Source organism: Acinonyx jubatus, chromosome E3, assembly GCF_027475565.1.
Source record: "Acinonyx jubatus isolate Ajub_Pintada_27869175 chromosome E3, VMU_Ajub_asm_v1.0, whole genome shotgun sequence".
Taxonomy (NCBI): domain Eukaryota; kingdom Metazoa; phylum Chordata; class Mammalia; order Carnivora; family Felidae; genus Acinonyx; species Acinonyx jubatus.
In genome coordinates, this window is record NC_069398.1 from 13,283,773 (window position 1) to 13,298,160 (window position 14,388).

General features: G+C 46.1%; 1 protein-coding gene across 3 annotated transcripts in view; it reads left to right on the forward strand.

The window, feature by feature from the left end:
• OTOA (otoancorin) overlaps positions 1-13,587 on the forward strand; it is a 73,313-nt gene extending 59,726 nt beyond the window's left edge. For all 3 annotated transcript variants that reach the window (XM_027043043.2, XM_053213291.1, XM_053213290.1), the window contains 5 exons: positions 4,779-4,921; positions 5,349-5,485; positions 6,006-6,103; positions 10,390-10,585; positions 12,994-13,587. In XM_027043043.2, the coding sequence (XP_026898844.2) occupies positions 4,779-4,921; positions 5,349-5,485; positions 6,006-6,103; positions 10,390-10,585; positions 12,994-13,064 (645 nt within the window). In that variant the 3' untranslated portion in view covers positions 13,065-13,587. The remainder of the gene's footprint in view (positions 1-4,778; positions 4,922-5,348; positions 5,486-6,005; positions 6,104-10,389; positions 10,586-12,993) is intronic.
• Positions 13,588-14,388: the final 801 nt, after the last annotated feature.

Genomic DNA, 14,388 nt, shown 5'->3' on the forward strand with positions numbered 1-14,388 from the left:
TGCAGCTACAGGCACCCTGTGGAAGCTAGAAGAGGCAAGGAAACAACATTCTCTCGAGTTTCCAGGAGGAACACACCCTGCCGACCCATTTTAGGACTTAGGGCCTCCAGAAACGTAAGAGAATACATTTGTGTTGTTTGAAACCACTGACTCTGTGGCAATTTGTTACAGCAGCAAGAGGAAACAAATACAGGGGGGTTCACCAAAAGAAAAGCATGGTGTTATCAAACACGGGGTGGGGGGGGCACGGGTGCTGGGCAGGCAAAACCACTGCATGTCCCCCAGTTGTGTGAGCTTTTTGGAATCAGGATTCCATGATTCCAGGCAGGAATCCAGGATTCCAGGCAGCCATTCCACAGCCATGGCTGTGAGGGTTACACCAGTCAATACATGGGAAACATTTTGAACAATGCCTGGCACATAGTGTTCAGTAAAAAGTACTTTTTTTTTTTTTTAACGTTTATTTATTTTTGAGACAGAGAGAGACAGAGCATGAACGGGGGAGGGGCAGAGAGAGAGGGAGGCACAGAATCGGAAGCAGGCTCCAGGCTCTGAGCCATCAGCCCAGAGCCCGATGCGGGGCTCGAATTCACGGACCGTGAGATCGTGACCTGAGCCGAAGTCGGAGGCTTAACCGACTGAGCCACCCAGGCGACCCTATACTTTTTTTTTTAATGTTTATGTATTTATTTTGAGAGAGAGTGAACGTGAACAAGGGAGGGGCAGAGAGAGGGGGAGAGAGAGAATGCCAAGCAGGCTCTGCACTGTCATGGGGCTCGAACCCCGGAACTGTGAGATCATGACTTGAGTCAAAATCAAGAGTCGGACACTTAACCGACTAAGCCACCCAGGCGGCCCAGAAAGTAATTGTTTTCATTGTCATGGCCATCATCATCATCATCATCACACTTCCTCTCTCTGGAAGTTTAAAAGTTGCCTCAAAAAAAGAAAAGAAAAAAATAAGTTGCCTCATTTCCAAGATGGTCTAAACCAAGCAATTGGAGGTTCCTTCTATCCTGACATTCCATAATGACTGGTTTTGACTGGTTTGGGAAGTGCCACCTCAGCCTTCAGATATTAAAATCCTTCTATTTACAGTCCTGGAGGAAACAAATATATATCCAACTTAGAAACTAGAGTATCTCTTTCCCTTTGCACCAGTTTTAATTCCCATGGATGCCAGTGAGATTTATCAATATGTTTGAAGAGGATATGAAAACCTAACATTTGCATAGATCATTTGCAGTCAGTCCCTCAACTTTCGCTCCCAATCAAACCCTTAAATGCATGCTTCTAGATTAATAGACAGACCTGGCGGAACTACATTAACGGAGTTCAGTTTAAAAACCAATATAAGGGGGGGGAGGAAACTATTAGAGAAGCCAGAGGGATGAACAGGGAGATTGAAATCTTAGAGCTATTCATTTTTCAGAGGGTTAATATTGCCTCAAAGTGTTAGTATTAATTGTCTGGGAATCATTACAGATACACTGGTCCAGTCATTCAAGTAAATATATTTTGGCTTATCACCTCGCAAGCTGAGCTTGCGTTTTCCGGGTTCCAGTGGTGAGGACAATTTAATACCGCGTCCTCAAAGTAATTTTATTTGAATTGTATTTTTGCGCTTTCATTTTAAAATGGGCACGCCTGATAGTTGAGGAGCACACATCGTTACGAGTCATCTAGTGAAACCTGATTTGGGAAGCCTTGATAGGAAACGTTCAAAAGCTACCTCGAATCTCTATGTTCTCGTCATACCCAGACATCTTCACAGGCTACGAGTACAGGCTCTGGAGTCAGACTGTGAGCTTTGTAATCACTGAGGGAAGTTTCATGGAGAACCTGATCAGTCTGATTTGCAGGAACATGGGAAATCTTCCTGAAGCCAGTCCATGTGAAGGCAGCAATCCGATGCCATTTCTTTTGTTTGTTTGTTTGTTTGTTTTTTTGACATTTTTAAATGCTTTTTTTTTTAATTTGTATTTGAGAGAGAGAGAGAGACAGAGAGAGAGAGAGAGAGAGAGACAGAGTGCAAGCAGGGGAGGGGGCAGAGAGAGAAGGAGACGCAGAATCCGAAGCCGGCTCCAGGCTCTGAGCTGTCAGCATAGAGCCCGACGTGGGGCTCAAACTCACAGACCGTGAGATCATGACCGGAGCTGAAGTTGGACGCTTAGCCAACTGAGCCACCAGGCGCCCCGATCCAATGCCATTTCAAAGGGGGTACCTATTGCCTACAACTTCTGTAGATCACTCACTCAGATATTCATTCATTCATTTAAAAAGTACTTACTGAACCAAACTGTGTGTCAGGCGTCGTACCAAGCAGTAGGGATTCAATAGCTAGCTGGATATTCTGTGCGTCTTGGGATTCTACGGTGGCACAGACAAAAAAGTGAGCACAGTGACAAGTGTTTCGAAATTGTGATAATTGATGGAGCACCTGGGTGGCTCAGTTAGTTAAGCGTCTGACTTTGGTCCTAATCTCCTGGTTCGTGGGTTTGAGCCCCATGTCGGGCTCAGCACTGATAGCTCAGAGCCTGGAGCCTGCTTCAGATTCTGTGTCTCCCTTTCTTTCTGCCCCTTCCCTACTTGTGTACTCTCACTCTCTCTCTCTCTCTCTCTCTCTCTCTCTCAAAAATAAAATAAACATTAAAAAAATAAAATGACGATAATTGATAACAGAAAATGGGCAAGGTGCTCATAGAAATAGTCAAGGAAGGAGGCTATTTAAGATAGGTGAATCAGGGGAAGAGGTAGCATGTAAGCAGACCTGAGGAGGGGTGCCTGAGTGGCTCAATGGGTTAAGCGTCCAACTCTTGATTTCAGCTCATGTCATGATCTTGGGGTTTGTGGGTTTCAGCCCTGTGCTGAACACAGAGCCTGCTTGGGATTCTCTCTCTCCCTCTCTCTCTGCCCCTTCTCAGCTCGCCCTTTCTCTGTCTCTCTCAAAATAAATAAAGTAAATAAACAGACCTGAGGAATGGGGAGGCAGCAGACATGAAAAGTAGAAACCCAGTGCAACATTTCACAGTCTTTGTGAACACTTTCTCTTAACACTGTAATGATTCTTATTGTGTGATAAGGATGAACTAACTATTCTTATTGTGTGATAGGGATGAATTGAAAAGGGATGGTGGGGGTGTCTGGGTGGCTCAGTTGGTTAAGTGTCCAACTCATGATCTCAGCTCAGGTCTTGATCTCAGGGTCGTGAGTTCAAGCTCTGCATTGGGCTCCAGGCTGGGTGTGAAGTCTACTTTAAAAAGAAGTAAAAGTAAAGGAGATGGGAAGACTCACTATATCCTTGTGACCCTCACTCCCATTCAGATGTTTGTCCTTGGATGTCTCCTCCCTTTCTTTGCCTTGGGAGCTCTTGTCCTCTTGTAATCTTTTGCACCTGCCTGTAGGAGCACTGAGGGATCCAGACTTTATTATACAGAGAATCTCCAAAGGCTTGACTTGAATCCTTCCTCATGTCTGACATAAGTAGATCAAATGAATCAGGGTTCATTTAGTTACAAGTGGCAGAAAAAACAACCCAAAGTGGCTTGACCAAGCAAAGGAATTTATTGGCTCCCTTAACTGAAAAGTTCAAGTAAAGAGTTCAGGTATGGCTGGATTCTGAGTCTTCAACACTATTGTAAAGAATCTGTCTCTCACCATCTTTTGACCCTACTTTCCTTTGCGTTGGCTTCAGTCAGAGGCAGGTTCTTTCCATGCAGTGAATTCTAGCAGGTTCAGGTGTTTATCCTTCCAAGGTCAGTCCAGAGAAAGACTGTCTTATTCCTCTATTTCAATTAGTACATCCCTAATTATTCCAGCTAACGTCCTGGTTGGTTTTGACTGGATCACATGCCCAGTCTAGAACAAATCATGGCAGCCAAGCTGAGGGAAAACTTGACTAGTCGGGACTGGGCCATAGCATCACTTCTGGAACTCAGCAGGCAGTTACTCCAGCTGAACCACATGAAGTAAGAGTGTGGGAGGGGTGGCTCTCCAGGGAAAGTCGTGCACAATGAATGGCTACTGTGGAAGAATTTCAGAGAACCCTACACATCCACACCAACCCCCTTGAATCAAAGCTCACTGAAGAGATTCCTCTGTGATTTTCTACACCAAAGCCTTTGATATACTTACTACTCTCTGGAATTGAAGAGAGAAGGACAAACCTATTTCTGTAGGACTTTAGAGAAAGAAAAATTCACTGTGGCCAAGATAGCCAGGGAAGACTTCATGAAGAAAGTGACATTTGACTTGAACCACTGCCCCTCCACGCCCCCACCATCCCGCCCAAATAAAAAGCTGGTTGGATTATAACAGTTGGGGATGCAGGAAGTACATTTCAGATGGAGGGAATGATTTGAGCAAAGGCAAAGGAGCAGAATATTACAAGGTTTGTGAGACAGTGCTGGAAACAGATGCTGGAAAAGTTTGGATTCTGACGCAGGAGAACTTATGTGAGCAAACTATCTGAAGGTCATGAGTGACTGAGGAAAATACGCCAGCAGACACAGACACAGGCACAGGACACAGTTCCTTTCATGCTGGTGAAGGATACAAGAGTTTCACTGCCAGAAGACACCTCCCTGGATCAGGGGACACACTCAATGGAAGCAGCACCTTAGGGACACGAACATGGAGGCGGTGGCTAGGATGCTTCGGAATGGGAGTGTGTCCAGAGGAGTACGGGTGGGGGATTGGTCCAGAGGCTACTGATCTAGCTCTGTTATTCCCTCCTAGTCTCTGGATGGTTCATCTTTATTCTTCCTTATTTTTTATAGGCTAAATCCATTCTGCAAGGATTCCTGGAGGATGCAGGCTATCGTATCCAGGATCTGAAGAGTTTCCACTTAGTAGGACTTGGTACAACCTTGTGTGCTATGAACATCACTGAAGTCTCACTTATAAAAATCTCAGAATTCAGGTAACCAAACCAGTTGTGTGCACAATGGCAAATGATTGACCAGCTCATTCATCCAGCAACATGTTCTCCGCTTCCTGATGCTTTGCCGCCTTTCTGGGCTAAGATAAGGAGTGGAGTCAGCTGGATCCTTTCTGGATGCTGAGCCTACGTACCTTCTTTTTTTTTTTTTTTTAATGTTTGTTATTTATTTGAGAGAGAGCAAGCATGGGAAGGGCAGAGAGAGAATCCCAAGCAGGCCCCATGCTGTCATCACAGAGCCTGACGCAGGGCTTGATCCCACGAACCATGAGATCATGACCTGAGCCGAAACCAAGAGTCAGATGCTTATTAACTGAGCCGCTCAGGCCCCGAGCCTGCCTACTTTCTGCATACCAGTTGTGTCTGAAGAGTCTCCCAGGCTCACACTATATTCTTCCCTCTTAATTAGGGTGGTGGTGGCCAGAATCGGAACCCTGCTCTGCAGCACCCATGTCTTGGCTGAGTTTAAGAGGAAGGCAGAAGTTGTATTTGGGGATCCCGCCAAGTGGTCCGGCCCTGTCTTGCAGGAACTCGGGACCATTGCAGGTAAGAGGCACCTTGAGCATGCCTTCTCTCCCTTTCCAACCTTTGTCCTGGGGACAAAAGCAAATAATAATAATAATAATAATAATAATAATAATAATAGAATCCTTGGCTGTGTGTAGTGAACATCTCTAAGGTTACAGTGGAACCTAGATTCATGACTTGAAGGTGAAGAGGGTGGGGTCTACAAATCTCCCCTTGGTGATTCCTGTGCTCACTAAAGCGGTTTAGGATGTCATTTAATTGGCTCCTAACTAGTTTCATACACAATCTGAAATTGCGTAAAGTTCCTTCTGGGCATACATTTCCTTGTAGGAGACCAATCAGGGCTGCTATGACCCACTTTTTTTTTTTTTTTGAGTTGATTAAGGAACTTGATTCTCCAGTGTGATTTTCAGGGCCTTTGGTAAGGAATGCGGCTTGCCTAGAACAGACAGATCTGTACATTAGGCAGCACCATTAATAAAACAAGTAGAGTTCTGATGGCTGGATCTAAACCCTCGTGATTCCTTTTCCTCCTCAGCTGGATTAACTAAGGAAGAGCTCCAAATGCTGGACAAGGATTTGATGCCGTATTTCCAGCCATCAGCAATCAAATGCCTTCCTGATGAGATATTCAAAGTAGGTACCCAGTTCTTCAAGGAGAATAGGAGCTTGACCCCATTTCAAATCACATAGGGGAACAGATGGCAGGCCTCGGATTCTAGAGGCTTGCAACCAGCCTTCTCGGAAAGGGCCAGGGGGGAGCTGTATGCCAACAATGAATGGGTCGCATGATAATTCTGGGTTAAAAATTTTTTTTTCTTAAAACTTTAATTTATGTTTTAATTGTACTTATTTTTATGTTTGTCTTCCCTTCATAGCAGGTGGTATTGATTTTCTATTTATGATGGTAGGACAGGTTCATATTTCTTTATCCAGAACCCTTGGGGACAGATATATTTCAGAGTTCAGAATTTTCCAGATTATAAAAAGATCACTCTGTGAATCTACAGTATGTAACTTAACACCCCCAGCAGTGTCTGGGGAAGCACCTTACGCATTAATATTTCTGTGAAGTAATCAATGATGTCACATTAATTGGAATAGAGACTCTAAATGGCCTTCAATCAATTCAGGTTTTGCAGGCAAAGAAGTTTGTCTTAAACTTTGGAAAACACTTTCAGCTTTGAGACGTTTCTGGATTTCAGAATTGCCAATGAGGGATTGTAGACCTATATAACATTTCCTTACTGTTTTTATTTTTAAATTATTTATTTTTTTAGAATGGTTATTTACTTATTTTTGAGAGAGAGAGAGAGAGAGAGAGAGAGGTCGCAAGCTGGGGAGGGGCAGAGAGAGAGGGAGACAGAGAATCCCAAGCAGGCTCTGCATTGTCAGCACAGAGCCCAATACGGGGCTTGAACTTACAAACTGTGAAATCATGACCTGAACCACAATCAAGAATCGGATGCTTAACCAGCTGAGCTCCCAAGGTGCCCATAACATTTCCCTTTTTTTCTTTTTTTTTTTAATTTTCTTTTTTCTTTTTTAAAATTTACCTCCAAATTAGTTAGCATAGAGTGCAACAATGATTTCAGGAGTAGATTCCTTAGTGCCCCTTATCCACTTAGCCCATCCCCCCTCCCACAACCCCTCCTGTAACCCTCAGTTTATTCTCCATATTTATGAGTCTCTTCTGTTTTGTCCCCCTCCCTGTTTTTATAGTATTTTTGTTTCCCTTCCCTTATATTCATCTGTTTTGTCTCTTAAAGTCCTCATATGAGTCAAGTCATAGGATTTTTGTCTTTCTCTGACTAATTTCACTTAGCATAACAAATGGCAAGATTTCATTCTTTTTGATTGCCGAGTAATACTCTGTTGTGTGTGTGTGTGTGTCTATATATATATATATATATATATATATATATATATATATATATACCACATCTTCTTTATCCGTTCATCCATGGATGGACATTTGGGCTCTCTCCATACTTTGGCTATTGTTGATAGTGCTGCTATAAACATGGGGGTGCATGTGTCCCTTCAAAACAGCACACCTGTATCCTGTGGATAAATACCTAGTAGTGCAATTGCTGGGTCGTAGGGTAGTTCTATTTTTAGTTTTTTGAGGAAACTCCATACTGTTTTCCAGAGTGGCTGCACCAGCTTGCATTCCCACATAACATTTCCCTTTTAAATGAATTTAAGTAAAAATATTTTAGTTGGTTTAAGGAAAAGTGATAAGAAAACATCAAAGGAGTATGTTAGCTAACGTGACAATAAATTATTAATGGAAAAAAAAAAAGAAAACCTCAAAGGACATGTGATGATGCAATGGAAAAAAATTGACAGGGTGGCATTGGGTCAATTGTAGTGGGGTAGTCAGTGAGGGGTCCTTGCTTTGTGTCCCCGTACAAGACTAGTGTTTGGTGGGGACGGTGCACTCTGATGAGGAGTGGCCCTGGTACTCTTGCTTGCTGGGTAACTTGGAAATACATTCTGTCCACCACAACCATGTAAGACACACAAACGAGGCCGGACAGACTCCCGCGATGCCACATCACTGGTTCATTTCAAGACAGATGGCAGACCTCGAATGACTTCAGAAGACAGGACAGATGCCAGGACAGACAGTTCCCCAGCTGTTTCTGGGAGATAAATCGTAGTCCTTGAGGCTACAGAGCTTCCCCTCTGGGGGGCTCTGCATGGGATAGGCAGCTTGGTTCTGGATGCTGCACACTGCTGAGCACTTTCTCCTGGTCTTGTTTGGGATGCACTTTGTGGTTGCTTCCTTGTTTGGGTATTTATGTCAGAAATCCCTACTGACCACTCCCCTGTGGTGGGCTCTGGGAGAGGCCCCTGGGGTGTAACCCAGTGCATGCTGGGCCTCAGAAGGTAACATGAAAGAGTGCAGTGGCCTGGGTGGAGTCTCAGGTGAACTGTGTAAACTTAGCCCTCTCTAAACGGGGAAGCTGCGTCTCGTCTCTGGCACCTCAATGCAGTGTGACAATCTGGGATCACTATTACTGGATCTCCCTTTTTTTTAATTTTATTTTACAGATTCCAGAGGTCTCCATTTTCATGTGAAACCTCCTGATAATTAAATGTTGGCAACCACTTTTAAATTTATTTATTTTTTTAAAACAGAGTCCGGTAGGCCTAGAGATTCAGCCTGGCCTCTGGGCTGCAAGCCAGCCCCATTGGAAAGATAGATAATTTTTATAGTACAGACTCCATTAATGGTAGATGTAAGGTGTAAGCCAGAAGAGTACCTGTGTTGGGTGTGTCTGTGTGTCTGAGGGAGGAGGTGATGCTGACCTTGTGCGGCAGGTCAGCTAGGTCGGAGGGAGGAACGGTGTGGCACACGGAAGGGCAGGGCAAAGGTGCTGCCTCTCCTGAGGGCTACAAATACGGGCACTCATTCTCCTGCAGTGAAGAGTCCTGGGGGGAGGCAGCTGCGGAGGTGGGCTTGGCCCAGAGTATGAAGTCCCCATTGCCGCATTCAGGAGCCGGAACTGTGTCCTGAAAGCGGGGGGCAGGGAAGGGTTCCAAGCAGGGGAACAACACGATTCCAGTGAAGCATCTCCTTATGGAATAAGAAGAGGGTGAAGGAAAGAAGAGGGGCGGGTGAGGGGGCATAACCCCTTTCCCAGAATCTTTGGGGTCCTTAGAAAATAAGCAACATAACTTTAAAAGCCCCTCTACAAATTCAGAATCCTGCCATCCCATCTCATTCCAGACCCACTGAAACTAGCCACCAAGTCCTCTGAGCTAGAAGCGACTTCAGAAAACATCTTCGTCAGGGTCCTCAAAGACCCTAGTGTCCTTGGCAGAATTTCCCACTTCCAGTGCCCATGGCAGACGTCACTTTCCTCCACTGAGCCCTCACAGGACCCACCCGCATGGTGTGCATGCAGTCATCAGAATCCACACAGGAGATGAGTTCTCTGTGCCATTCCACATCTAGTCTAGAGCCCAGAGAGGCTGTGAAACTTGCCTAAGGTCACACAGCAAGTATATGGCAGACATAGATACTAGCCATATGATATTGGCTGGGACACAGATTCAGATCGTTAGCCTTTAGGCTTGTGTTTTCTTCTCTAAATCAGTGTTTCTCAGGTGGGGGACCTGGAGCCTGGAGAAGGAGGTACCTTGTGCTGAATTAAACAACATTAAGTCACACAGTGAGAAAATCGTGACTCTCTTTTCAACTCTCTGTTAATGCTGATTACTTCAAGGAGGAAGTTTCAGTTTGGAGCTAAAACGTCTTTAACACCTCTATAACGCTTAAAGCCTCCTTTTTATTACATTTTAAGAGATGTGGGTTCAGAAATTGTTGGCCCACAACTCTAGCTAGAATTCAGGAAGGTTGTTTCATTTCTTTGGGCCTATTGTTAATGGTTACTGATGGCAAGTCACTCTGGTCTTCCATTTTTGGAAATTTCCACTTAAAATTTTCCATTTTATTTTATTTATTTATTTATTTATTTATTTTTATTTTATTTTTTTAAATATTTATTTTTGAGAGACAGAGTGAGACAAAGTGAGACTGGGGGAGGGGCAGAGAGAGGGAGACACAGGATTGGGAACAGGCTCCAGGCTCTGAGCTGTCAGCACAGAGCCTGATGCGGGGCTCGAACCCACAGACTGTGAGATCATGACCTGAGCCGAAGTCGGACGCTCAACCGACTGAGCCACCCAGGCGCCCCAAAATTTTCCATTTTAAAAATAAATTTATTCTAGCAGTGAAAGAGCGAGGAGATTTTAGGGAAAGATCCTCAAGAGGAGCAGAAAGGGTACACGGGTGTGGCAAAGTTGTGTGCGGCCCTGGCCCTCGGCCCATGACCAAGGTTTGGGTAACCCGCGGAGGAGACCCACTGAGGGCGCTGTCCCTCCCCCCCCCCCCCCCCATCCCGCTGCAGGAGCTGTCCGCGGAGCAGATAGCCTCCTTGGGTCCCGAGAACGCAGCGGCGGTGACCCCAGCCCAGCGCAGGCAGCTCAGCGTGTTGCAGCTGCAGAGCCTCCAGCGGGCGCTAGATGGCGCCAAGACTCGCTCCTGGCTGGACACGCCCCCGAGCGCCAGCCCCACCAGGACCGTCTCCTACGCTTCTACTCTAGGTGAGGGGGGGGGGACACTCTCCCTGGTCCTCCTTAGCCGTGTTCCCTGTTCTTGGGCGGGGACCTTCCTAAGATTAAAAGTGGGGTCTCTCATAGTCATCCGAGACTCTGCATTCAGAGAAAAATCTAAAGTCCGTAGCAAGCGTCTGTAAATGACCCTCAACTCTGCCTGTACTTTGAAGTCACCTGGGGGAACTTAAAAAATTAAAAGAAAAAAATTTTAAGTTTATTTATTTAGAGAGAGAGGGAGAGAGAGAGAATGAGAATGAGAATCCCAGTCCCAAGCAGGCTCCACACTGCCAGCCCAGACCGGAGCCGAAAGCAGGAGTTGGACTCTTAACCTACCGAGCCACCCCAGGTGCCCTGGGGGAACTTTTAAAACAGCCAGTTTCTGGGACCCCATCCAGAACTCGTTGAATCAGAATCTCTCGAGTGTAAATGCATTTCACCGGTTCCTTTGCATCCTACCTCCTTCTCACTGAGCACTATTAATTAATAAATTCGACCAGTATATATTGGGCACCTACTATGCATCAAGCCTGCAGCAGGGGCTGGGCATATGGGGGTGAGCAAGACAGGTGAGGCTGTCTTGTAAATGAACAAGATGATTTCACATCCAGGAAGACCAGGGACGGAAGGAGGCAGAGGGAGGTGGGGGTGACTAGGGCTCAGCTAGGATAAGGGGATCAGGGATGTGTGGCTTTCCTTGCCTTTCTTTTCTCTTCTCTTCCTTCCCCCTCGGTCTGTCACTTCTTTGTGGCCCCTCCTATCTTTAGTGAGCACCATCTCTGGACAAAGCATGGTGTTGGACTCTGGGGAGATAGCAGAGAGCAAGCCAGATGTGTTCTCCATGCTCACTGAGCTACCAGTTGAGCCTGGGGTTGAGGGAGGCCCTACGTAGCCAGGCGACCATGAGGCAGTATGACAGGTGCTGTGATGGGGAACACAGGCACTGAGGGAACACATGGGTGAAGCAGCTGATGTGGGCTTGGGGGGATCGGGGAGTGCCCATGGCAACCTCCCAAAGATGGTAATGTCTAAACTGGAGCCCAAGCTGGGGAGAAGATAGACTCAGCCCCATGGACAGTGTCCCAGGTAGAGGGAGCAGCGTCAGCAAATACCCAGGGAGCGAGGAGAACTTGGTGCTCAAAACCTCCACTCTGCCTTTTCCTGACCTGAATGTCTCCCTCCGTCTGCCCCAGCCTTCCCTTGGCGGGGGATGGAGGACTGGGGGAATTCCCAATTTCTGCAACCACAAGTGGCCACAGACGGCACTCACAAACAGGAGCCATGACCTTTGATACACTACTATTATTTTTAAAACTTTTCATTGAAATAGAATATGCATACATTTAAAAATTACTTTTAAACATCGTGTTTTGTGTGTTTTATATACTACACACAAGAGTTAGTACACAGGGTTCAAAACAGGTAAGTAAGGTCTGACAAGGAATACAGTGAAATGTCTCCCTCTGTCTGTCTCCTGTCCCATCATCACCTTCCCTTCCCCAGAGGCAAGTGATGTTACCAGCTTCTTGTGTATCTGTCCAGAGATAGTCAGCCTGTGCATGTCCATAGATTATCTCCGCACTTTTATAAAGGGTAGTTGTACCCTTTGTTATGTATCTGTACATAGGAGCCCGGCAATGGTTGGTTTTCTAGTTGCATCATAACTGCATTTAACCAGATCTCTACAGACGGATAGGTCAGTGTTTTCTTTAAAAACAAAAAACAAAAAACAACTTACAAACAAGGCTGCAGGGAATAACCTTTTATCCTTTGCATCTGTTCAAGTATGTCTCCAGGATAAAGTCTTCAAAGTGTTATTGCTAGGTCAGAGGGTATGTACATTGGTAATTTTGACGGATATTGCAAAATCCCCTGTAGAGAGGCAGGACTAGTTTTTCCTTGAACGAACAGTGTCAGAAAGTGGTGTCCCTGTGGGACCTTAGATGCCCTACTCCTTGCATTCATCCCACAGGCCCTTCCTGAGGGGAAGACCCTTACTCTCTTGTTTCTTAAACTCGCTTCATTATCAGGACCACCTGGGAGGGATCCTTAAAATACAGATTCCTGGGCCTCGTGTCAGACTTGCTCAATCACAGTCTCCGGGGGGGAGGAGCCTGGGATTTGCATTTTTAACCATCTCCCCAGGTGACTCTTAGGATTAAGGCAGCTCTGGTACCAGCTGATTCACATAATGACATTGAATTCTCACTTCTCGGGCCCTGCATTCGGGTCATGATTCCCACGTAAGAGAAAAGAGCAAACAAACCGCGTTCCGGGGGGAATCACGTGAATGGGCCAGAGGGAGACTCAGGGAACTGGGCATGATGCATCTGCCCACGACCACTCCTCCTTCCCCCGCGGGTTGCTGAGGCCTCCTGTGCATCCCTGTTTCCTTTTAGGAGCCTCCAGCGCCTGGGGTCTTTGGCTCTGCTGTCCTTTGCTGGTTCTTATGGCCGAGACCGTGTGGTGAGCAGCGTGTGTGCATCGCCCTTCAGTGCCCAAGCAGTCGGCCCAGGGTGTGTGGAAACAGAGGCACTTCAGACTGTGAGACCCCCTACCCCAATCCACATCCTCCGCTGGGGCGGGGAGACCCCAGGGCCTTGAAATTTCAAAGACACCAAAAGGAAGAATAATTGTCAAAAATGATTTTAAAAGTTCTTCAGCTGGCTTGTGTCCTCAGCAGAGAGACGTTCTCTGCCCCGTTTCAGCCTCTCTTGCTTTCCAGCTTGGAGACAGAGAAACTGTGGGTGGGAAGGGTGTTTTCTGTCAAGGGCATGAGGACCTGACGCCCGAGTTCCTGGCATCTCTCTCCGAAGAGAGGGCAGTAACTTGTGCGTAAGGATTGGCGGGTGCTGGCAGTGGTACCATTTTATCCAGGACCTGATCTGGCTTCTTCTCTGGCTTAATGTCTCTTCCTCGGAGCTATAGGCTACAATGGATTTCTCCTTCTTAGGTATTTAGCAGAGCCGAAATAAATGAATCCCTCAACAGAAGCCAATATTCCTGCCTGATTGCTGGGACTAATTGATGTTTTGGTGGGCATTGCATTGCCTGGAAATTAAAACATTTAACATGGCTCAACGTTAAATCAATTTTTAAATACATTTTCCAGATGCCTTCCATTTCTTTGGGAGTCAGCTGAATGAATGGCTGTGGAGTTATCCGTTAAGCTTTTAAAACAGTCCTTTTTTTGACGAAGGTGGTGGCTCTTCCGGTTTTAAGTTGCCCTGGGCTTTGGGGATGGGTTGAAATAAAAAGGAAATACATGGTGCAAGTCAATCACCCATGTGATTATAGCACAGCAGGGCAAAGTCAGCCCACTGGCCCAATCCTTTTGGAGGCTGGGATGGAGTTACTTCTGGAAATTTGCAGGATGCTCTTGGCGTCGGGCTCAGGAAAGGGCAACGGCAGTGTGGTTTGCCACCTCCCAGGTGTTATGCCGTCTCAAAAATAGCAATCAGAGTCATTTCTCATGACATCCCTTAGGGAGCAAGTTAGACATCCTGGGCACTTCTCTTCTGCCACCAGCACGCCCTGCGTTCTCTTCCTGGTCACGCATCCACAGTAGATGTCTCATCTGGAGATAGGAAGAAAAGCCTGCCTGAGTTTCCAAAGATCTCTGGTGTTCCATAAGAGGTGGGTGGATTTTAAAAAGCAGCATGGGTAGGTGTTGTAGAGACTGGTGTATTTTCAGATGTCACATGCAGTTATGATAGAAAATTGAAAGGCTGGCATATGGAAGGTGTGGCCCTGCAGGTGTTGTTTAGGGTCTGATTTGGTTCTTCTCTCATCTT